Source organism: Zosterops lateralis (genome assembly GCF_965231275.1).
Source record: "Zosterops lateralis genome assembly, chromosome: 16".
NCBI classification, from domain to species: Eukaryota; Metazoa; Chordata; class Aves; order Passeriformes; family Zosteropidae; genus Zosterops; species Zosterops lateralis.
Genome location: NC_139776.1, coordinates 9238177 through 9263319, shown reverse-complemented (window position 1 = coordinate 9263319; position 25143 = coordinate 9238177). Strand labels below are relative to the sequence as shown.

Sequence of the window (25143 nt, the reverse complement as noted above, 5' to 3'; positions counted from 1 at the left end):
TCAGCTCAGTGCAGCCCTGCCCTGCTCTCCTGCACATCCCAACACTGGAGGCCTGGGCACTGCTATGGCCAGGGCTGGTGCCAGCAGCAGAGCTTATGGCTGGGTAAGAGTGAAGGCTTTAACCCAGAATAGAATAAACTCTAATAATGTGTTCATTGCTTTGATTCACATTTTTTTTTTCCCTCTTTCCTTCTCTTACTCCAAGCAGCCTGAATTGAGGTGCCTCCAAGCTGCCCCACCTGTGCCAGGACTTTCCTGCACCCACCGAGCTGGCCCTGAGCAGCAGGGCTGGGCTCACCCTGCACAGACAAGCTCCACACCTGGACGAGCACATCTTTATTTTTTACTTCTAGAAATACGGATCTAAAAAGTCCATTTCTCACCTGGACGCGTCACCCAAACCGCTGCTCCTCCAGCCGCCCTTCCCGGGGCGGGTTCCCCCTGCACGTTTGTGCGAGGCCGTTAGAGGGCATTTGGGCTGCATTTTCCATCGTCCACAAGGACTTTTTACTGGGAGAAAGTACAGCCAGAGCAGCCGAGCAGCTCTTCTGCTCCGACTCCTGCACGGCTGGAGCAGCTCCAGCCCTTCGGGAGACGGTCCCGACTCATCTTAGCGATTTGTTTTCTCTTTTCCCGGCTTCTCCCCTGGCCCCGGCTCGCGGGGAATGTGCTCGGATGGCAGGGGGAAGGAATGTCTGGTGCTGCGGAGCGGAGTCTCCGCTGTCTGAGCCCCTGCCTTGCCGCGGCCCTGCCAAACCACCAGCGCTTTGGAGAGGAGGAGGAGGCCAGGCAGAGCGGGAAGGCTCGTGTTTATTCTGGAGGGGAAGGTGGATGAGAGCTGCCATCAGCAGGACCCTGCCCATGCCCGGGGAGGCTGCGGGGCTGCAGGGTGGGTACCACGGGCTGGCTGAGCTCCTGCATGGCCGAGCAGCTCAGCCTGGTGTGGCAGTGACTTGTGGGGTGCAGCTCGATGACCTGCTCCCTCCCTGGGGGCCCAGGGCATGAGGGTTCCCTCCAGGGAATTTGGTTTCCAGCTGCTGGAGATGGTCTGTCTTGAAGGCCCTGCAAAGCAGAGCTGTGTGATGTGGTGGAGAAGCAGCATCACCTGTTCAGAAGCCCCACTGATCCAGGAAAGGATCAATTCCTGGTTTCTTGGGTGGTTTTATGCCTGGAGCAGGATTTCCTCATTTCCCATGTCCTTCAGCCTAAGGAACTCGGAATGCTGCCCAGTCACCCTGCCTGGGGCAGAGGGGTGTACAGGGGAGGCAGGTGATGGGTGACACGGGGATCTTATTCTCTGTTTCCAGCCTCCTTTGCAGCCAAAATCCATCATTTCTTCTCTGTTTTCCCAGTGGAAACATCCTCCATCCTCACCATAACCACAGTGCCGTGGGTGTGTGCCAGACTCTTTGCCGGGATGAGGCGTTGGCTCCGGGGTGAATCCAGGGCGGGCACAGCTACAAACGACCTCCTCTTCCCCTCTGGAAAGGCAGAACAGAGATCAGCGTGGAGATGGAGGGGTGGTGGTGTGTCCCTCACAGCTGGGGAGCAGGGGCAAGTGGCAGTGGCAGTGCAGGGGGAAAGAAGTGGGCAGGATGTGCCACCTGCATGGCAGAAAGGCAGATTAGCAGTGTCCACACTGGGGCTGTGCCAGGCTAATCAAAGGATGGCAGAGCCACCTCCCAGGGGTGCCCAGGGAGCCAGGCAGGAGCTGCAAATCCATCTCTGGTCACAGGGAGGGATGGCCGAGCTCAGCTGTGTGGGACCCACAGCGCTCCTGGATGCAGATATCCAGAGACCCCAAAATTCTGCTCTGCACCTGCCATCGGCTGTTTGCCAAGCAAAGTTTCAGGAGATGGTTCATGGTCAGCTCATGGCTGAGGGGGGCCCACAGGTAAGTGGGGATCCCGTGTCGGCTGGCACTTCCCTTTGTCAGCCAAACGTGTTCCCCGGGGGCAGCGGCTCCCCCAGCCCTGACTCACCGCCGGGAAGGCCGCGGGCAGGGCCGGGCAGGGTCTGGCCATGCAGAGCCGCCGCTGTGTCTCCAGCCGGCAGAGGCGGTTCTGGTTGGAGACGCGGGTGGCGAAGCCCAGCCCGCAGGTGGCCGAGCAGGCGCTCCACTCCGTGCCCCACTCCTGGCACGGGTATCGCGGCACTGGGGACACCGCCCCGGCGGCTGCAAGGGAGGACAGCAGGGGGAAAGGGTAGTTGGAGGCAGGTGCTGTGCCCTGTGATGCTGAAGGCACAGCCCTGCGTGTGAGTGTCTCCTGCTGATGTTTCACAGCCTGGGGTGAAGGGGCCATCCCCAGAGACCCCCGTGGGCATCCCGCCCCGCCCCGGAGCTGCCCTGCATTTTACCTGCCCGGGCATCCCGGAGGAGGTGCTGGTCCTGGGCTTCACAGATCCACTCCGGGCAGCACTTCCCGGGGATCTCCACGCGCCGGGGGTAGGGGCAGTCCGGGGTGGGCAGCCGGACATCCTCCTGGCACAGCGGGATGCAGGTGAAGCCCCCGTCCAAGCAATGGCACTGGATTTTGCAGCTGGGCTGGAAAACCTCCCCGTCTCGATAGAGCCGGCCGTTCACCTCGCAGCCCTCCTCATCGTCCTCAACTGCAAGTGACAGCCGGGGAGCCCGTTAGGGACAGAGTGACCCAGAGATGGGGATGGCGGGGGGCAGTGCTGGGGGTAACTGTGGGGCTGAACAAAGGGATTGAAGTGGGGGGACCCCAGAAGTGCCTGAGCGGTGTGCAAGGCAGACATGGGTGTGCAGGGCAGACATGGGTGTGCAGGAGGATGTTCATCACCCCATCTCCTCCCCTCCCCTGCCCTCTCTCCTCATCTCTCTGTTTTTCCAAAGCAACAGCTCACAAGCTGTGAGAACCTCCCTGCCCTTTGGCTCTGACCCTGCCTTCAGGCTTTCCAGGCTAGGAAAAGTTTCTCTGAGATGTCTCTGCAGGAGCCCCAGGCTCCAATCTTGGCTGGGTGACTGCCAAGTGTCCCTGGGATTCCCCTGTCCATTCCCACTGAAACCACCCTGAATTCTCAGTCAGAAGGCAGCACAAGAGCTGGCAGGAGATGGGGCACAGCCCCACGGCCAAGCTGCATTCATCATCCTCGGGAAAGCAGCTTTCCCAGCCTTAACCACTTCCCTGGTGGTGCTGTGGGGTGCCTGCAGCCGTGTGAGGTCATGGCTGGAGCTGGGCTGTGTGCTGGGCTGGAGTGTGGGGGTATCCCCGGGGAAAACGGGCACCCCCGTGCTCACAGTTGCAGGTGCCTCCTGTCCCTGCAGGTGCCGAGCTGTAGTCACAGACGAGGCCCTGGCTCTGGTCACAGACGTGCAGGAAGTCGCAGGGCTCTCCCAGGCGCCGGGCACAGATCTTGCAGCAGCCACACCCATCCAGGACCAGGAGGGACCCGCGGGGGCAGCGGGGGGGCACCCAGGGGCAGTAGCAGGGTCTCCGGCACAGCTGGGCACAAACCTGTGGAGGCAAAGCTGAATCCATACAGCTGGTTTTTTGGCTAACAGCTGCTCTGTCACTGGGACAGCCAGGTAACCTTGTCTCAGTCATGGGGGCAGATTTTTGGTGGAGGGAGGCTCTGCAAATCCATGGGAATATCTCAAAGCATCCTGGAAAGCTGGTGTCCCCTTTGAAGGGCAGCTATGGAAAAACATGGAGAATCAAGGATGCTCAGAGGGTCAGCACTCTGCAAGATGGGGACTTCAGTGTGCCACTGCTCTGAACACACAGGAGGAGGATGGAGCTACAAGGTGAACATCCCAGGCAGTGGTGGTTATTTAATGAGGTCAGTGGGTTCAAGCAGCCCAGTGGGAGAGAGCAAGGGAGGGAGGCAGGGAAAGCAGCCCACCCCCATGCCTTCCCCCAGGGCATCAGGCTGTGCCCAGCTGGAGAGGTGGCTTTGAGGGACTGAATTCACATGGTGAGTGCACAGCACCTCCCAACAGTCTTAAGAGCTCTCATTCATGCCAAAAACCAGGACATTGCATCAGCAGTGGGGATCTGAAGCCAGGCAGACCTCACTGCATTCCTCACTGGTCCAGCTGCATCCTCTGCTTGTCCCTGGCTGCAGCATCCTCACCTGGCCTGGCCCAGTGGGCGAGGAGCCCAGAGATAGGCACGTTTTCAAGGACCAGGAGCTGTTTTCCCTCGTGGCTAGACTGAGTAATCACTTTGGCAGGGCTGTGCACTGCAGTCCTTTGCCTGCTCAGCCAATTGTCTGCCAGGGAGGTGCCCATAGGAGTTCACCTGTGCAGGTGGATGTTTATACCCTTGGCTCATCCTGCCTGCACACCCACCCTGGCACCAACAGCTTCTTTAGGAGCTCCTGAGCTCCCATCATGTCACATGTGACAGAGCTATTGCATAGAGAGCCTGAAGCCACCAGAGTTGGCTCTGCAGTTTGGAAGTGAATCCTTGGCCAGTGCTGGCCTGACAGTGCCTGTGAGCCCCCAGCAGCCCTGCACATGCTGGCACATGCAGCCAAAACATTCATCCCTGCCCTGGTCCAGGTACTGGTGTGACTGCTGAGCCTGCCAGGATAGTGATGGGTTCAGCCAGACCATGTAGGTTTTAGATGCAATTTTTCTTTCAGTTTTTCCCAGTGGCATCAGGTCTGACATGATCAGTCAGACAGAGAGGGTAACTACTGGTGCTCTATCAGTTCCCCATTTGCAGCAGTTCAGATGCTTTTCATGGGGCTGTAGAAGTGTCAGTGCCAGTAACTGGAGTTAAAATCTATCCAAAATAGATTGGGTAATTTGGGTCTTGTTCTAGTCCTGTCAGTGAGCAGCATTATTAATGTGGCAGGGACCGAGGGACTGGCTGTGGTGGCCAGGTTTGGGCTGGCAGCACGATGGTCCTTGGTGATTCTCCAGGCACTCGTGTGCACCTGGGGCGAGAATCATTGCTCTGTTACAGCTCACCCAGGCAGCCAAGGGCATTTTTCATCTTTCAGGAGGTTGTTATTGCAAATCGATGTTTTAGAAAGATTAGCCAAGCCATAAATTCATTTTTCCCTGCTCCTTGTAATTTACTTGTCTTTAGATGACAATGTGGCTCCTGTCAGAGATCTGAACTTTCTGGGAAAAGAGTCAAATAGGCACGACGTTGCCACGACATCCCTGCTGGGGGATTCAAGCAGCAATTAGAACTTGGAGCTGAGATGCCCCAAATTTTTCAACATTCCTGTTCTCTGCATAGGCAAATACTTTCACAGAGTCCAAGAGAAAAAATAAATAAAATCTCTCCAACAACCCAAATCCCATCGGAGGCACTGGCTTGGTGTGAGCGTTCTGAGAAGTGGGGAGAGCTGAGTAATGCCAGGGCTGGTGCTCGTGGCTTGGCCCCTGCCTCGGGAGCCTGGGCGGGGATGGAGGAGCCTGGAGGAGCCTGGAGGAGCCGCTCCCGCCCAGCTGCTGCTCGCTGGCTCGCAGGGACCGAACAGAGCACAGCCCAGCCCGGAGAGGCGCAGGGACGGCGAGAGAGCAGCGCATAGCTGGCATTCCTGTGTGCTCCAGGGACTCGCACAGCGGAGCCTTGGGCCCAGGAACGCTCAGACCCTGCTGCTTCATCTCAGACACCTCTCCCGAGCACAGCTCTGCCCCCTGCACCACCACAGCCTGGCGACACCACCGAGTCGTGGCGACACCCCCGTCCCTCCTGCCCCCGCTTTGCCAGAACCGGCTGCTCCACGGCTAAAGCTGCCCCATCTCCCTTACCTTGGAGAGAATGCAGAGCAGAGAGAGGAAGAGGAGCTGCTTCTCCATGTGGAGCTTCATGGTGCTCTCTCTCCCCTGTGCCACTTCAGCACATCACCCCCCAGGCAGTTTGGAGGCAGTGGCGTGTTCGCAGGTTTTAAAGCCCAGAGTAGGTCCTGCTGGTGTTTATACTCTCCCTGCTCTGATGTCACTCACAGGCTCCAATATAAACATGAGTAGGTTTGGACAAGCCTCAAGATTTTCTTTTTTTTCCTTTCTTTTTTTTCCAGCCCACATTCCAGCTGCCATTTCCACTCTCCTCAAGGTGAGAATATGCTGTCCACGGAGACAAGGAGTGAAGGGAAGGGATGCTGTGCTGTCCCTGGAGAGCAGGGGAGAGAGGCTGGGGAGCCAGGCTGCTGGGGTGATCCAGCTTCCTTCTCCTGGCCTGGGAGGGAAGCTTCATGCCCTATCCTACTGATCAAGGTCTGCCCAGGCAGAGCTGGTGTCTTCCTCCCGGGGTTTGAGGAGATTGGCAAGACTGTCCCTCCTGCTGCCCTGGGACAATGCTGTGACCCTGGGACAATGCTGTGACCAGGCAGCAACAGGACATCCACCCCTGTATTTAATGCTGCACCCAGTGCATGGCAGGCTGTGGAAGAGGGGTGAGTCACACAAGGGAGCTGGAAAAGGACTTGCTGTGGTGGTGCTGCCACATCATCCCCATCCTGAGAGGGACTGTGGCCACCTGGCCTGGGGTGGTTGGATGCACATCATGTTGCATTATCCTGGGTACCTAATGCAGAGAAGGCTGCAGTCTGACACTGCTGTTTTCAAGCTTTGCAAATGTAAATTCAGCCCCTGAAGTATTATGATCTTTTCAATCAATTGTGAGAATTAGAAATCCAAGTTTGGGGAAGAAAAGCAGGTGCTCAGCCATTGTCTCCTAATGCTTTCTCAGTCTGCCCTGTGCAAGCTTTTCTCTTGCCCCCCGTGGCTGAGGAGGTGAGGCTGGCTCTTAGGAAAGACAAACTTTAGCACCTCAATACCTACCCTAGACAGAGCCACTTCTCCATATTCCCATTCCCCAGATCTTATCACAAGATATGAGAGGATAATTTGTGAGCCCAGGGCTCAAAGGAGAGGCCTGAGCATAAGGATGCAGGATGTCCTGCAGCTCTCCCTGGCTCCTCTCCTGCACCCCTGCCCCTTGCCTGCAGGATGTGTTCTGGGGCCAGGACTACTGCTCCTGTGCTGGCCCTAGGGATGGATCCTGGTGCCTTGCACAGACTCCCTGTATCATTGAGGCCTGATGAGAGCTGCTGCTGGACATCAGGTGTGTGTTGCAAACACACAGGAGGTGCTGGCTGCTATAAGCAGAACACCAAAACCATGCAACTGAGAGGAATGCTCCATCTCTCCCTCTGGCCTTTCCCCCTCTGTTTTGTTTTTGTGAAACAGGTTCTCAGTCACCTGAGCAGCAATCCTGACCTCAGCTCCAGCTTGCCAGAGCTTGGAAGCCAAACCGTGGAGCAGGGCGGGCACAGCCCGGCAGGGAGGAGCACAGACTGATCTCTCACATTACCGCCCCGAAATCCGCTTTGGCTGTGCTTCATTAGCTGCACTCGGGCTGTTAACGAGCTCGCGGCAGCTTGTGGGAATACCAGGGCACTTTCCAAAAGCTGCTGTCACTTATGCAAGCCCCGGAGCCTCCGCTCTGCCTGTTGGAGCCCCATCCGGGCATCACCCAGGCCGTGCCTGCTGGTCAGGGATCTGCTCTGGCAGCCCTGCCTGTGGTACAGGAGGTGTGAGGACGGCACATGGCTGTGAACTCACTGCCAGGGGGATGGATCAGGACCACTGACAGGTGCTCACAAGCCCCAGGGTTTGATACCTAAGGCTGGAGACACCTCTCATGTTCCACTTTCTGCCTCCCACTGGCTCCGGCTCAGCCAAACATCCTGGGAGTGGCTGGGGAGAGCCAAAGTGCCGATCCAGCCTTGCCTCAGGGGATAGTTCGATTAATTATTCCAGGCTTGTGTTTATTAGGGACTCCTGATTAATGGCCATGAGTTCATTTCCCAGTTAGAAATCAGGTGCCCGTGCTGGTAACAGAAATAAAAGCCTCTCATTCCCCACAATGAATGACCCTTGGAGTAGCTGACAGACCCGTGTGTGTGGTCTCAGGGGCAGCAGGGCAGGCTGAGGCTCAGGGCTGCCCACAGCAGCCAAGTGGACATTAAACCCCTGTCACTGATGTGTCCTGCCTACAGGGTCAGCTCCTTTCTTTTCTCTCTACTCAGCTCTGAACAAGAGGGGACTTTACTTCCCCCCTCACCTGATGTCACTGAGATTTAGGGGTAGTGAGGTGACATCACTGTGATGGTTTGATGTCAGAAGCTGTCAGAGCTCAGGCAGTGACAGAGAGCCTGAGCCAAGCCTGAATCAACTCAACACCCCCAAGTCAAGCAGTGAGATGGGGCCAAACCCAGCATCCCATGCCTGGCAAGCTGCCCACACCTCCAATGCAATTGCCAATGGCATTGGCAATTCTCACTGGTACCTTGCTGGGTTTTGGAGGTGCCCAGTGGAGCTGGCTGGAGGACTACCCACGAAATCTCCCATGATCTGCCTTCCCAAAGAGGATTTTCCATGGGTGACATGGGCTTTAGCTTCCCTTCTCCCACCTCTCTGGGTCCCACGGGCCTGCCCAGGTGGCTGTGCTGGCACTGCAGGGGCTGCAGGCAGAGCCTGGCATGGGAATTGAGCCCCTGCACCAGTTCTGATGTGCAAAGCTGCACCAGAACAGCACATTAGCAGTTCATTTTATAAATACTCAGATATAGCCCTTCCCCTCTGGAGCACGTACCCTATAAGTGTTCTGTACCATACATGTGATTTCTGAGCTAGTAATTAAGTCCATATGTCTCACTCTGCAGTTTCCATGGTATTATTGTCAGGTTTTTTGGGGGGGTTATATATATATATATATATATATATATATATATATATATATATATATATATTTTTTTTTTTTTTTTTTTTTTTTTTTTTTTTTTTTTTTGTGGTCAGTTGTGCAAGAAAATAGTTGATACAGGGATCTGAATACATCTCCTTTGAGTTAGCCGCTGGCAAGCTTGGCTGTTTCTATAGAAATGAAGGAACTGCCCCAGTGAATTTACATTTCAGAGAGCTGAGTTTTTCATGTGTTTGCTGTTCTAACGTGCCATCGTGAATAACACAGAAAGGCTCTCATTTGCACACCCTGCTCAGCTGAAATTGCATCCATCTGGGATGGATATTGAGCATATTCTCCCTTCATGCCTTTCCTTTGCTGGAGATCCCCCTTCTTTACTCTACATCATGTGTTAAGCACCCTCCCTAGAGCTGGGAGAAGCCAGAGCAGGGTCTGGATGTCCATCTCTGGCAGGGAGCAGTGAGGCTGTCCTGGGTCTTGGCTGTGAAATGTGGGTCTAGGGTGAGCCCAGCTCCGTGGCTTAGTGGGGACAACATTCCCTTTGCTCCTGGGCACTCCTGGCTCAAATCCCCACTGCAGAGGAGCAGGGCTGCCCACAGAGGTGGACAGCACTGGTGGAAAGCTGGACATGCATCCAGCTTCGAAAAACCAAGAGCCCTGAGCTGAAATGGAGATGCCTCAGGTCTCCTTCGGCTGTTGGACACTTTGGGGTGGCTGCTGGATGTTTTTCATGAGACTTCTGGAAAACACCATGGCTTTGGGAAATTTTGAAATATCTCTGCTTTTGGCAGGATGGGAGAATTGTTTCCTACCCAGAATGAATCTGGCTCCAGTTTCAAACAGCAAGAGCCGAGAGAGGTGGTGATGGCTATTTCCACCCCTGTCTGGGCAGTTTTATTCCCTCTGCTTCTCACACCTTCACTGGGCAGCAGAGCCAGGCTGGGAGGACCAGCCACCCCAAGGGACAAGGGAAGGGCCAGGCAGTCTTTTACCTTGAGGTCACTGCCTCCCCCCAGACCCGAGATGCAGGGACTGAAAGTATTTACCATCTGGTGCCTGGCCAAGTGACTTGTGAGAAAAGAATTCGGGGCTGCCGTCCAGTTTCTGATGGTCAGGCAACTGCACCAGGAACCTTGGCTACATCTGGGAGCAGCTGACCCCTCCAGGCTCCCAGGCACGGGGGTGAGGCCAGCAAGGCAGGGGCTGGGCATTGCCTCTGCCAAAGGAGAGACAGGAACCAGGCCTGCTGGTGGGGACACTTGATCCTTCACTGTTTCCCAGACATTTTTAGGTAGGTTTCACCAGAAAGAAGCACTGATAAATGGGGCTTGGGGCTGGTTCTGCTCTCGAAGTCTGACATTGCCAAGAGGAAGGAGCTGAGTGATTACATGAGGAGCAAATGGACTATGACAACCAAGAAAAGGCTTGGCTTTGCCAAAATTGTAGTGAGAGCTCATCCTTCAGACTGAGGGGCTTGTCATTAGCACAGCACAGCCTTGTATCAGCTGTTCTGAAGGGACAACAGACAAAGACCAAATCCATCAAACCCTGGGCAATACTTCTGTATGATTTTTTTTCCTGCAGTCCAGACAAGAGCAATTCATAATTGTCCCACTAAGTTAAACACTCAGATAACTCAAAGAACAAGACTTTTGTAAAACAAGCTTGGAAACTTCAGCCAGATGAGGTTTTCCATTATTATCTGGAAAACAGTATCAGAAATCATCATGGATTTAATATCATGATCCTCTGGGAGTATTTTTTTTTTAATTGAGCATCAAACATAATCAAACATAAACTTCTTTTAAAAAATATCACTAGAAGTTTTATCTTCCAGACAAGACATAATCCCCAGATCCTGGCCTTGTGTGGTTACTGACAGACCCTTTGTATTTTCCATGGAGCTGGATGCCTCACTCATGTTTCCTGATCATATTACTCATTCTTTTTGACTACCTCTATTTTTTCTCGTGGTTTCAGGCTAAAATAGACCATGTTTTTCCTTCAGTTCTTGTTTTGCTGGAGGGTGCTGTGTGTTCTCACACAGCTGCCATGTCCCCTGCAGCATCAAAGAGAAATGCAATGCCTCCCTGCAAATGGAGGCACTCACTGATGTGCAGCCAGTGGTGCTTCAGGTGTCTCCAAACTCACCTTGTAATTGTATCAGCTTTGTTTTAGAGAGGGTTTGGTGATGGCTGTGTTCCCTTCCAGCCCTGCTTTCTGTGACTCTGGTGAGGGTTTTGAGGATGCAAGTGCTGCACACATGAGGCAGCTGGTGTTGTGCCTGGGAAGTGTGTGGTGCTGGAAGAGGTTTTGGTGACACAGGCTGTGTGTGTTCCCAAATGTCACAGCTCTTCACATCCCCAGGGCTGGCCTTGGCTCACCAGCAGCAGGAGCAGCTCAGGGTGCTGGTGAATCCAGGTTGCTGGGACAGGGCAGTGCTGGGGAGGGGACAGTGACCTGGGGCAAAGACAGCCCTCCTCATCTCCAGTGGATGCTCTGCAAACCCTGGTCATGGCTGGAACCTTCCCAAAGGCAGTGAAGTGGGAATTCCTCAGTGTCCTTGATGACTGGAAGAAGCCTGGCTCCTGCAGGAGCTTTCAGCATAGACCTTGGGAAGCAGGGCTGGGGGGCAGTGATGAGCTGCCAGTTCACCCTTCACATCCAGCACTTGAAAACCCCAAATAACTGGTCACCACCCAAGCCCAGGCACAGGGACCTGCTGCTTCTCCCCAGGACTCATGTCAAAGGCTTTGCAGGTGAGTCCCACCTCCAAATTCTACCCCAGGGAATAAAGCAACGGCTGGGCTTGCTCTCCATCTTCTGAGCAAGACTGGAAAAGCTGAAGCAAGTGATGCCTCCATATGCCAAGGAGTCACAGACCCCCAGCCCTTCCCTATGCCCCCTCCTGCTGCCAGAGACATCTGAGGACATTTCCCAAGCATGAACTTCACATAAACCACCTCCACTTGTCCCCTTCCCCAGCCAAATCAATAAAGACACGACTGAAACCTTTAGAGTCTGTGTGGGATCCAGCTGAGAAAAACAAACCTCTGGGTCTCACTATGGCTGTGGAAACAGCGATGTCGCCTGGAAAGTATGTACCAGGGAGCAGAGAGCAGAGGGGTGAGCAGAGGAGCTGGGCACCAGCTCAAATATGACTCAAAATCATGGGAAATTATTTCTGATTAATGTAATTACTTCGGCTCCAGCCCTGATCAATATGAGGAGCTAAAATGCTCATAAACCGGCCGAGAATGTGAACTATGCAGGATGATTTGTAAAAGGTGTTTGGCTGGGTGTTCTCTCCCCTGGCTGCTGGGCTGCACAGGGCACGGTGACCTGCTGCTGTGGGAGGTGGGAGAGCAGTGGTTTGCTAAATGCAAACTGGTGGCCCCCAAATGAGAATCCCCCCAAAGGAACAGGGAGGGGACAGCCTCATACAGGATCTGAGTCTAAATAAAAGCAACCAGCCTGCTTGGCTGGGCTTCTTCTGTGCTCTGGCCACAAAGCAACAGCCAAGATTGGCCTTTTCCAGGCTCAATGGTGGCCCCCACAGTGTGGGGAGGCTCTGGTGGGCTGGCACCCAGCACAGCCCAGGCAGGGGCTCTGTGTGGGCACTGAGGAGGCAATGCAGAACTGCAGGACCATGGGGACACAGCTGGAGAGGACAGTGACCTCAGACCTCCTGCTGCCTGAGCCCGAGATGTGCCAAGGGTGGTGTCCATCTGCACAGAGGTGTTTCCTCCTGAGGGGCAGGGCTGTGTCTGAGGGAACTGCACACACAGGAGCAGAGCAGGAGGAGGAGCCTGAGAAATCCCTGGAGAAGAAGGCCAGATTCGATGGGGCTTGGAGAAACTTTGTCTGGTGAAAGGTGTCCCTGGCCTGGCAGGTGATTGGGAACTAGATGGTTTTTAAGATCCTTTTCATCTCAAACCATCCTGTGATTCCAAGGTGCCCTGCAGCAGGTCCCTGTGAATGATGCCTGTGGCCATATGAAGGTGGTAGGAATTTCTCCCTGTGAAAGCAAGCTGAGGCTAGGGAAAAGGTGTTTTGGGGCATGGGGGTCTCCCATAACTGGTGGTTTCTCTGACATGGGGAGGAGAGGGAAGAATGGCTGTTACAGTCTCATTTTTGTCCTGCTCTTTCCCAGGAAGATGAGCTTGGCTGGACTGGGAATTGCAAGGCATCTCTCCTGTACTTTCAAATCACATCCCTTTGGGATGGGTTTCCACCTGCTGCAGGGTTTTGGAGAGGGAGATAGAGAAAGGGTGTGTTTGACTTATGTGGCTGTCTGCACTGGTTATCCAAGGCTGGTGATGGCTCAGCTTGTCTCAGGAGCTGCTCCCAGCCGGTTTGGAGTCAGCCAGAACCCCAGAGGAGCATCTTACAAGGCAGCTCCTCTCATGAACCAAGCTCCAGAAAGGAAAATGCATCCTGGAACCCCTGTCACCAGCACAGCAATTGGAGTGTGCAGAGCAGTGTGTGTGTGGGGCAGCCAGGCTGCTCCTCTCCCCTCCCTACTGGCCCAGGCTGCAGAGAATGTTTTGAGATGATTTCACTGCTGGGTATGCTGTCCATGATACTTTTCCAACATTATCCATGTCCTTCCTGGGGCAGAGAGCCCCCTAGGCCACATGGAGCAATGCTGCTGTGTGATTTTGCTGGAAACCACACGTAGCACAGCGTGGTTGGGGTTAGCAGAGCCATTTCCCTCTCCACTGCCAGAAGCTGACCACATTCAAATCCCGGTTTTCCTTCCATTCTGTGGTCCTGCTGAGCTGTGGTCTGCCACCCGTGCAGGGGAAGCCATCCTGCTGGCCTGCCACCCAGAAATCCTGCTCTGGATCATCTGTGGGAGGATGAAACACAAACACTTGGCAAACCGCAGTCCTGGAGTGTGAGGCAACGAGCCGAGGGCTGTCAGAACAAAGGGAAGATCCTCGAGCTGTGCAGGAGAAGCCAAGCCAGCCTGGGACGTGCAAGGGGACAAGGGACAAGTGCAGAGGCTCTGGCTCCAAGGGACACCAGCCACTCTCTATGTGTGACCTCAGCTTTGAGATCTCTCTTTGCTGCTGCCACAGTTCACCCCAGACTCACCAGAAGTGGTGCAACTTCTCCTGCAGGGCAGCCCCTTGACCAGCAGCTTGGTCCAGGGATGCTCTGCTCAGCCCGGGGTCCCTGCAGAGAGGCAGAGTTGTGCCTCCAGCCTTGGCTGCTGCAGCCTCCCCCTGTAACCCCGACCTTCCAATGCTGCTGTGCCTTCCCCTGCATCACACTCACCTTGTGCCTCCTGTGATGGCACTAAAGGTGCCACAACCCACAGAGAGGCAGCTCAAAGGTCCTGCATGGTCACACAGCTTCTGCTTGGACCTGGACACATCCTCCATGGCCTGATTGTCCTCCTTGTCCCCATGTAGGACCACAGGCACCTGCTTTGAGCCAAATTTCCTCTCCCAGGATTTGTCTGCAGGGTGAGAGCCCAGCCTTGCTCCTTCTGCCTCTGAGCCCTGGCCCCTGGAAACATCTGCAAGGAAATAGCTGAAGGTATTGAAAGGGGAGACAGGAAACATTCTGAATATTTTTTTTCCTAAATATAATGACACTAATGTTGTTTGCAGTGTTAAAAATAGAAATGAAGAGAACCTGCCTTTTTCCTGTTTGCTTTCAGATCTCACTTTCCTGCCTGTCTCTGCATTCTGGGGATCAGCATGAAAATAAACACAAGAAGGATCTCAGCAGTGTGCAAAGCAAAGCCAGATGAGTTTGGCCTTGGCTCCAGCTGCCCCAAGTGAGGCCATGCTCCTCTGTGGAGCACAGGGAGCTTCAGGCTGTGCACTCCTCACCTCCAGCCACTGTCCCTGCAGGGACCAGCACTGACCCCGCTGCTGCGGAACTGGCCACTGTCACTGGGAGTGTGGCCACCTGCTGCACCTGTGTCCGGCCTCTGCTCACTCTCCTGACTTCCTCAAGTGCATCTTGAGCTGCTGCTCTTCCTCCCATGGCTGTCAGAGCTGTGCTCCTGCTCCAGGCTGGATCTGCCAGGATGTTACCACAGAAGCCCTGGGCAAAATCTCCCTGCCCTCACCTCTTCTGCTGGAGATATTTCTCCAGATGCCTGTGGCACATCCCTCCAGCATGCACTGCATGTACCCATCCCCAGGTCTTCCTCCCAGCCTCCTTTGACTGGGAGGATTTTGCTGCCCATGTCTCACCAGCTCATTACAGAGCAATGGTCATCACTGAATTCAGAGGCTGATGGATTGAAATTGAGCTCTGAGCCACACCAGGATTCCCAGAAGCTGGAGGAGCAGGTATGGGAGCCAAATTCCAGTCCTAAGCACAGCAAACTGGCCACAGTTTCACAGTGTCTGAACAGCAACGTGCCTTTGATTTGGGAGGCAATAGCACACCCCGGGTCAGCACGGCTGCCTGGTTGCTGCAGGTGTTCACATGGAAAGCGCAGCACTCATTTTTCAGCAGAACAACACAGGGAATGCGTGTCTTGGATGGAGGCTTCTGCCTGATTTATTACAGACTCGGCTCGAGGTGCCTCATGAGAGTAAGGCCTGGCAGAGGATGAGAGGCAGGCGTGTGTAGGGATAGATTGCAGCACACAAAATGCTGCCTTGTAGTAAGACTGCCTGGAATGCACCACAGCCGGGAGCGGGAGGATGAATGAGTCCTCTGGCCTGGTTTACTTTCCTCTGCCATCCCCAATTTCTTTCTTCAGCTGGTGAAGCTGAGGGTGGGCAGCCTTGGCCTTTTGGTCTGTCTTGGAAATCCATGAGGCAGCCAAGCACTGGCCTGGAGTGTTGCTGGCACTGTCCTGGCCACATGAGCATGCTGACAGTGCCAGAGGACTGGCTCCACTATGTCCAGGTGCCACCCCTTGTGCAACATCCCTCAAAAGGCTGACTTTTGCAAGGAGTGTGTTTTTCACAACGTGGCAACTGACAGGGTTGACCTCAGGTTGTTCTTAGTTATCTGGAAATCAGGTGTTTAAAATGTCACTGGACTATTGTGAGTCACTGTCTGGGCCACTTTTGTGTCAAAGAGACAGTTCTCCTGCATGTCACTGTAAAGTCTATGCTTGAACCTGGCATGGTGTGATTTTAAAAACAACCAGAAGCTTCCCCATGTTTCCCTCCCCTCCACTGGATGTTTTCCTGGCCCTGGCAGATTTCTGGCCCCTGACAGTCCACACATTTTTGCAGTTTTTCAGCTGCCTCTTCCAGGCACGTCTGAAGCTGCCAGTGCCCAGTCTCTGCTGGCAGTGAGAGTTCAGGTTTTTCAGCAGTGTTGTGTCAGCAGTATCCAAAGGGACCATTCACTCACAGAGTGTGACAATGATGGGCTTCACTGGGGGCTTCCTGACTGTGCATTTGGGGCCTATTTGGGCACCAAACCTGTGGTAGGACTGGGATTCTGACCCCACCTGATGCAATCTGTCATGGAGTTAACTGGGTCTGAGCCAGAACCATTGACACAGGGTGCACAGTGGGGACTGACAGCCCGTCCCCATGAGCTCCTGCCCTGCTAAATGCACCTGCCTGACAGTCCATCTGTAATGCACAGTGATAGACCTGGATTTACAGATGATAGCTCAACCACAGGGATTTCCCAGGTGTTCCTCTCTGCCTGGTCCTGCTGCTGGCCTGCAAGGTGTCCTACCCACAACCCACATCTTTGGTGTGAGCTGGGAATGAGACAGAGCCTTGGCATCCGAGGAGAAAACAGCCCTTGGGAAGGATTTAGCCATAACCTGTGTGTTCAGGTGCTCGGCCTCTTCACCCGAGCAGACGAACTGAAGGTTCCCAGGGCAGAGGGCTGGGGACTGGACCCGTGGTCTGCCTGTGGTGGGGCTGCCTTGGTGCTGCAGCCCTGGCACTGTAGCCCAAATCCCTCAGCCCCAATCCCTTATCCCCAGTCCTGCCCCGATCCCTTATCCCCAATCCCCCATCCCCAATCCCTTATCCCCCAATCCCTTATCCCCGGTTTCCCAGCCCTGATCCCTTATCCCCAATTCCTTATTCCTGGTCCCCCAGCCCCAATCCCCCATCCCCAACCCTTATCCTCGGTCCCCCAGCTCCGATCCCCCAGCCCCGATCCCCCATCTCCGGTCCTTTATCCCCGGTCCCTTATCTCCCGTCCCCCAGTTCCGATCCTTTATCCCCCATCCCCCATCTCCGATCCCCCAGCCCCGGTCCCCCATCCCCGGTCCGGCGGCAGCTCACGGGCTCTGCCTCCCTCTGGTGGCCGCCGTGCTCGGTGTCCCCGGGGGCTGCGGGCCGTGCTCCGGGCTCCCCGGGGGCTGCGGGCCGTGCTCGGTCTCCCCGGGGGCTGCGGGCCGTGCTCGGTGTCCCCGGGGGCTGCGGGCCGTGCCCCGGGCTCCCCGGCTGTCCCCGCAGCCCCGGTACCTCCCCGTGCCCCTGGCCGGGCACACGCGGCTTCATCCCAGCCGGAGCCGGGGATGCTGCGGGTGTGAGCGGGGCCACACCTGGATATTCCCCTCCTGCTTTAGGGAAATCCTCTCTGCTGCCGCTGGGGAGAAACTCTTTCTAGGCAGTCTTGCATCACGCCTGGTTGGAAACGAAGCCAACTTCACTAGAGTCAGCTGCCTAAAAGTTGAAGCTCTTTTATTCCTAATAATCTGTTTTTAATTTCTCTCTGCTGCCCTTGAAGCTGAGAACTGAACAAAACAAGAGCTCCAGGAGATCCTTTTGAATATTAATTGGGTCAGGGCCCTGGATTAGATAAATTAAAGCATCTCCAGATGCTCCAGAAAATTCCAGCTCAAAACAGTGAAGACTGGTTTATCTTCAAACATTTTTTGCTGAAGCAGAGGCTGTGACCAGCTGGGCCTGGGGCTGGCAGCCACCTTTGCCATGACAGGAGGCAGGCAGAGCTCCAGTATAGCCCAGTAGTACCAGTCCTGCCAGGAGCCCGCACTGGGGAGATATGTGGGAACACCTGGTTATTCCCCTTCTCCCTCTGCTTCTTCTCCCCTTCACCAGCCTTTCCCTGCCTGCAGTAGCTCCTGGTGTTCCTATTTCTGGTGGTGCTCAGCAAGCCCTGTTTGAGGAGTCAACAACTCATATGAATGCTCAGTTTGGGATCAGCCAGACCCTCACTGGCATTTCAGGATGAGTGATCTGGACATCCTGGGATGGCATCTTTGAGACGGGATCATGGAGGACAGTTTAAGTTACTGCTCTGCTCTTCAGATTCTAAATCTGAAGAACATCTCCTGAACCAAAATCACCTACAGGCAGGGCGGAGCAGTAGCAGGGATGGACCAATGCCAGGACTAACTCTGCTGTCTGCCAGGTTTAAGGGCATTACAGGGTCAGGGTGGCAGAAGAGTGGGGACAATCCCCCCAGCTTTGCTGTGCAGGATGTGATTTACAAGTGTCAGAGCCCTGAGAGCACTAATGGGCTGTATGGCCCTGACCAGCTCACCTGCCCCATCCCTATGGGCTCAGAGCTGTATTTAAGCTCAGCCCAGAGCCTCAGACTCTTCCTGGCTGTGCTGGGGCAATGCTGAGCTCCAGCACAGCCACACTGGTGCCTGGCTATGGGTCCTTCTGTCCTTCCACCTGTTGGCTGTTTTCCTGGCTCAGTGTCATCCCTGCACCATTGCTCTGGACCTGCTGGTGCTCCTGGAGCTGATCCTGGCCCTGATGGTCAGACTGACTTCCTGGCTTGGCCTGGGACCTGCCCCATCACTGTGGTGTTCCCTCATTATCTGTGCTCTTGGCTGGACCTGGCTGCCACCTCCGTGTCTGTGCTGCTCCCTTTTCTGGCCCAACATTACACCTGAGCAGGATGGCTTGGTCAGAGCCTGTATCTGTGAATAACCCAGTGTTAACTCCCTGGTGTGGTGGGGGTTTGAGTGGATGAATTGCCCTCCTTTCCCCAGTACTGAGGGACTCCACAGAGGGCACCTCCCCACGTGTGAGCTGTGTCTCCTGCATCCTGCAGCAGCTGACCAGCCCTGCTGCCCCTTCCACTGGGGGAAGCCCCAGTGCCACCCAAAATGAGTGTGTGAGGAAGGGCTGAGAGCTCAGCTAAAATCCCTGAGGAAGCACAAAGCTGATCCTGTGGATCCCTGGGGTGTGTGGGAATCCACCACACAACAAACCAGGCTCCAGAAGGTGTTGTCTGGGCACCCTGTGGGGAGTGAGAAGGGGCTTTTGGTTCAACTGGAAGCTCCTAAATTCCCCTGGGCAGGGGATGTGTTGTGCTTTTACCTGGGGAGATTTGGGGTTTCCTGCTGTGGCAGCAGCCTGGGCTGAGGCTGTGATATTAGAAAGAGTCTGAGGGGGGCAATATAATGCTGATATTTCTATTTCCTGGTGCTCTATCCCATCCGAACTATCTCTAAGAAGGTCAGATTCGGCAAAAGCATTTTCCCTTTCTTTTTCTTTGTGCCATTCCAGTGAGACACACGGGGCTGACCTGTGGCATCACAGCCCTGAGAAACGCTGTCCTCAGCTCCCCTCTGTCCTCCAGTGGCCCGGTGGCAGTGTCTGGCCGTGTGCTGATAATCCAATTACCTGCTTAACCCTGAGGGCTGGAGAACAGCTCAGCCCTCCACAGTGTGACATGTGCTGTTAAACCCCGGGCATCAGAGTCTCTTCTGGGGCCAGAGAAGCTTGTCCTGCTGGTCACAGCTGCTGGCTGTGCAGGCAGCACCCTGGCCAGAGGTTTCCTTTGGGATCCCTGTCACTCTGCCCAGTGACTCTGCAACTCCCAGGCAGCACTTGGCCATGGAACGTGGTGTGACATCTGATCTAGCTCCTTCGCTGGACGTAGCTGTGAGTTGTCTGTGAGGATGGAGACCTGCTCCTCGTCCAGCTCTGGATCATGGGGGGAAGAGCTCGGGGCACTGTGGGTTTGAGGCTGTGGAGCTTTTGCATACGTGAATATCTGCACAAGCCTTGGCTCCCCTGGGCCTGCCTTGCAGAGATAAAATCAGAGGTGTCAGCCCGTGTGTCTCTTGGTCCTCATTCAAAAAGTGGACTTGAATAGAGACATGTGTTAGCTGGCCACAGCTGGGCTTGTGCTCAGCCTGGGAGCTGCATCTGCATTGCCCTGTTCAGTGACCCTTTGGTGGAGCAGGGCATCCTGCTCCCAGTGGAATTGCCTCAAGAGAAGTGCTGCAGGAAGGGGTGTGGGGGGTGATGAGTTCTGGATGGGGCCTGGAACACTTCCCTCCCCCCTCCCCAACAGGTCCCAGAGCAATAGGCTGCTGTGGGCTCAGGGTGCTCAGGGCCAGACCCAGAAGGGCTATTCCAGCTCTCTGGGAGAGGGCAGGAAGGTCAGAGTGGGGTACTGGGGTCATGTTCCAGCCACAGCCACAGTGCTGTTCCTGTGGAGGTTTTGGTCTGCAGGTGAGCTGAACCTTTTGAGATGGTGCTACAAACCCTTAGGAGGAGCTGGTTGTGCCAGACTGGGGTGAATGTGGGTGCAAGTCTTGTCTCTGTTGGTGTAAGGAGGGCAATCGGGGTGACAGATTGCTGAGTCACGGCTCTGCCACACCCAGCTATGATCAGGTTTGTGTTTACTCTTTTAAGGAACACAAAAGAGGAACGTGTCCCCACATCCTTTTTTGCTGGAAATCAGACTGAGCTGCACGGAGACCTTCCCAGCATGGTGTCGGAACCCTCTGGGATGTGCTGGAACACGCCTGGCTCATGTGCTGCTCTCGTCTCTGGGCTTCTCTTTGTGGAAATTGGGGTCAGAACAGGGAGGGGCTGGTGTGGACCTGGGCTGGAGTCCCCTGGTGTGCAGGCACCAGAAGAGTCCTCAGTATCCTGCAGGGTGTGGGGGTCTCTGGGCACTGACCCAGGCAGGAGGGGGAATCTCTTATCACCCCACCATATTAAGGTGGTTGCAGTCTTGCAAGCAGGTTCAGTAATTCCCTGGCAACAAAGGCTTTCCCCAGTGCCTGAGACATCATCCATTGTGGTGAAGGTGGTGGGTGCACTTGGCCAGGGAAGCCTGGTACCCACCACTCCTTATCTCCTGGTCTCCTCAGGATGATCTTGGCATAAAATGATGTTGGTCTGTCCTTATCAGAGGTCACATCTTGGTGAGGGTTTTTGTCTTAGCTGCTGTGGCTGGTTCAGGTTTCTCTCAGCTCCTCTGGACAGCACTGGCACAAGAGGAACAGGGTCACACCTTACCACAGTGTGGAGTTGGCTCCTTGTCTTTACCCACAAGAGAAATCCAAGAGCAGCCAGAGCCCAGGAGGAGCTGAGCTCTCTGGCAAGGTGGACCCTGCTTCCATTTGTGATGATAATGCCCCCGTTCAGGAAGTTGAACACTGGATTTTAACAGTGATAAAGGCTGACCAAGCAGGAAGATCAGAGGGCAGGGTGGTGCCTCTGCTGAGGTCAGGCTGCTCTGCACTGCAGGGACTGTGTGCTCCTCTCACCTGGGACCCAAACTGCTGTGTGAGAGTGGGACTGCCTTTATCCTTAGACATCCCACAGGCTGGATCTTGAGGGGATTTCCAAGTCTGAAACACTGCCAGACTCAGACCACTGCTCTTTCCCACAGCCCAAAGCACTGGCAGTGTTTCTGTGCCTTCTCTCTGCTTTCTCACTCTCCAAGCTGTTTTTATACCAATCTTGGGGCGTGGCATACTTGTCTGGTGGGGTCTGGAGCAGTCCAACTCCCCCCTAGCTCATTTCAGGTAGCCTTATTGTCCAGGAGATGCTCAGAATAGTTGAAATACATGATGCTGGGTGCAAATTGGCCCTCTGTGTTACAGCCCTAATCTGGTTAGGGGATAATGCAGCAGGATTGCAGGATTGCAGGATTGCACGTGGCTCTGCCAGTGGCTCCATCCTGGGCTGTGCCCATGCTGGGCATGCCATCAGCTGGGTGTGAATTTCTGTGCTGCTCAAAAATGCCCCAAAATGGGAAAATGCAACCTGTTTACAGGGGAGCCCTGGGGTGTGTCTCAGAGGGTTTCTACTGCAGAGGTTCTTTCTGTTTTCAGGCTGGTGTTGTGTTAGGGGTGTGAGGGTTGTGGTTTCCTTGTGAGCAGTGCCAGACAGGAGCCCCCCAGAGGGGTCTGCCCAGTGGTGCCCATGAAGTGTCATCAGCCCTTCGAGGACCTGCTTGGTGGCCCTCTCTGTTCTCTCTGACTTTCTTGGCCCAGCAGTTGCATGAAAATCCTTAGGAAAAACCCAGCACCCACTCCCTGCTGATGGAGAGCTGGGAGAAAGTCTGCCTGAGACCAGGGGCAGTGAAGGATCTGCTCCTGCTGTTGGAGGCCAGTGCTGTGTCTGCTTCCAGCTCCTTTGAGAGCAGAGGGGAAATGAAGTCCCCTTGGGGAGCAGGGTGGATCCTCAGCGGGGTTTTTGCCTTTCCCATTGGCCACAGAGTCCCATGATCCCCAGCAGGAGCCAAAAGGGACACAGCTGAGTTCCCACCAGTGACTCCAGTGATGGCTCACCCAGGGGCAGAGGTTTTCCCTGTCCTGCAGGGAAGCTGCAGAAATTAAATGGGAATTGCTGAGATAAGTTAAGGCTTTGTCTCAAAACCAAAAATTTTGCAGAAGCAATGGATGTTTGGGCTGAGAACGTCTCATCTGGCAAATCAACCAATACAGCATTATGTCATATTTATACATGACAGTGGCATTTATACTGATAGAATTAATTAATCTAAACACATTTTCCTCCATTAGACACTTAGAATAGGCTGTAGTGAGATACTCACAGTGAGTGGTATCTCACAAAAACCAACAAACCAACAAAAACCCCCAAACCAAAATAGAAAAGTGCCTTTTTTAAGATCTAAGCCCAGCATAAACACACTTCTTATTATTTTTGGAAAGCTGTTTGCAGGTGTCAGCAACCCTGACACACAGCTGGTATTAACTTCTGGGGGCAAGAGAAAGGGAACAGGTTTAAATATAGCTCCTGGGAAATAAGCTTTGGAAAAGCTTCCAAGATCACTTTTACCCCTACTTTGTTGCCTGGAATTTTCCCTAAAAATACAGAAGATAAACAATTAACCTCAGGGATCAGACACATGGGCAGAGGAGCAGTTGCTTTCCTCCAGGATGGCCCCAGAGCATCCTTGTGCTTGTCCAGACAGGGCCCTATTTGTGCCCCTCTGGTTTCCCAAGTGGGAATTCACCATTAAAAGACAGATTTGTTATTTTTGAGCCTTCTGGCTGCAGAGAGAAGTGGTGTTCCCATAAGGAAACACAGATTTAATACCAACAGCACAGCAGCTATTGCAACCACCTGATTAAGCCAGTGGTAAAGATAGATAAAGTGGATCAGGGTCAGGTCAATTAAAATCAGCCCAAGCCGTGTTTCTAAGGCTCTGCAACACACTGGTGTCCAATGAATGCACTGTGCTGACACTCCTGGAAAGAGCTGAGTCTGCAGCACACGTGTATTTGTTAAGCAGAAAAAAACCCATCAAAAACCCCTTACTGCACCATTCCCAGTCCATAGGGCCAGTTCAGCTCCATTTGCTCTTTCTGACCTTTGCTATCAACTCTCCTCCCAGCAGAAAATTACCCGCAGGCTATTTTTTTTTACCTTGTAATTTCCTCTAATCTCTAATAAATGCTCTAATTGACCTCTGTCCTCCCAGTGTACATGACACACCAGCAGGGCTGTGCCCATAAAAGATCCTTGGAAAGCACTTTCCATTCACAGGGCCATTTATGTTGTAATTGCTTTGAACCAGAAGTCAGACCTCAAATATGTGATGCTGTGAGTTTTATTTATCTATAGATAAATAAAATAGATGTTTTTCAGCTGGCTGATTAAAAAAAGCCCATGATATGCAGGTGAAATGGTCCATGTGAGCCAGAGTTCTCCTTGCCCAGAGGCAGTTTCACACCCAGTGGCTAATTTGTACCCTGCCTGGACCATGTTGTTTGTGCCCAGACCATCTGTGCACACCCAGGGAGGGGAGGGGTGTGTTTTCCAAATTCAGGACTTTCAAAGCTATGGGAGCTTGAAACAATTTTAAAATATATGCTGTTTATTCCTGCTGGTTCTCCATAAGCCTGGTTAGTGCAGTCTCCTGGAAGCCCTGAGTGCTGCTGGCCCCACACTTGGCAGCTAATGATCACTTTCCCCTGCCAGTCACTATTTTGTAAAGAATATTTCTGCCTGTTAGCTGTGGCTAATAGGCTTTGTCTGTGCAGCATGGATGGAGTCAGGGTATCCCTGAAAGGTTGTATTTAATAAAAGAGAACATGTTGATGAACCTTCCACACTAGCCAAGCCCTGGGTTATTCCCACAGGCTCCACTGCAGTGCACATACCCAAATAACCTTGGGATCTGAGCTGAAAAACTACTGTTTTCTCAATGCCTACTTGGCTTTGGGGCAGAAATTCCATCACTGCTCTCATGGCAAAGCCAGGGAAGAGCGACAAGGGAGGCCAGTGACATTTCCCTGCAGAGCAGTGAGGCTGTAGCATGTCCTGCACTCACTAGGCAGTGCCAGCACCAGCTTGCAGCCCCTGCTTTCAGGGCTGCTCACTCCCCTGGGCTGGTTGTTGTCACCTGGCTGTGACAGCACAGGGCTGGAGGAGCACCCAGCCTTCCCCAGCCCCACAAGCAGAGCTCTGTGTAGCTAATCCCCTGCTGCCAGCTTCCACAAACAGTGTCCATCTGGAGTAAACACAGCTGGGGAAAGGAGATGAGGAAACTTTATTTTGCAACCATTTGTGGTAGTGTTCACCACTACAGCCCCAAGCGCTTTCTCTGCTTACGCACCACGGCAAGTAACAATAGTATTTTTCATCGATATAGTGACTTTTGTCTCCAAGGCTCCCTGCAGGCCCAGCCTGTGGCCTGGGGTGGCCTCACCTGGGCAGGTGAACTCCTGCCATGAACTGAACTGAACTGTGGTCCTTGGCTCTGCAGTGATTTTGGAAATACCAGCTGCCTTCTGGTCAGTGCCTTTGGGAAGCTTAGATCTCATCTCACCCAAGGCTGCATATGGGCCCCAGGGATGTTCCTCAAGGGTCAGTCTAGGGAAGGTTCCATTTGGCAAATTTGCCTTTAGCTAGATAGGGATGCTAGGTCTGGAGTGCCAGAATCTCTGCTCTCAGCATCAGAGAATCCATGCAGAGAGGAGCAGGCAGAACTACTCTGAAAGTAATTTTTTCTGGAGATACTCAAAAACAACCTGGACACCACCCTGTGCAACCTACTCTGGATGAAACTGTATTATTTGGTGTGCTGGACTAAATGATCTTCAGAGCTTCCCAACCATTCTGTGGCTTCCTTCCTCACTGTCTCCAAAGATGTGGGCTGCCATAAGCATCACCCAGGGGAGAGGAAAGTAGGAGGAAGAGGAGCAGCATAAAACAGGCCACTGAAAATAGGAAATGAAAAGCTGAGTGTGAATTTGCAGGAGCTGCAGGCAGATGTATGGTGAACCGAAAGCCACCAGACA

The 25143-nt window shown here is 54.0% G+C and overlaps 1 protein-coding gene across 2 annotated transcripts; it reads right to left on the bottom strand.

The window, feature by feature from the left end:
• Positions 1-270: 270 nt before the first annotated feature.
• CCN5 (cellular communication network factor 5) lies at positions 271-6124 on the bottom strand. 2 transcript variants are annotated; one of them, XM_083873338.1, is made up of 5 exons: positions 5738-6124; positions 3263-3479; positions 2359-2610; positions 1983-2176; positions 1378-1481 (listed from the first exon to the last, which is right to left on the bottom strand). In XM_083873338.1, exons 1-5 carry the CDS (start codon positions 5795-5797, stop codon positions 1458-1460), a joined length of 747 nt encoding a protein of 248 aa, XP_083729464.1. In that variant the 5' UTR covers positions 5798-6124; the 3' UTR covers positions 1378-1457. The 2 variants fall into 2 exon arrangements, with proteins under 2 accessions (XP_083729463.1, XP_083729464.1); XM_083873337.1 differs by lacking the exon at positions 1983-2176 and having other exon boundaries at positions 271-1481.
• Between the last annotated feature and the right edge of the window lie 19019 nt (positions 6125-25143).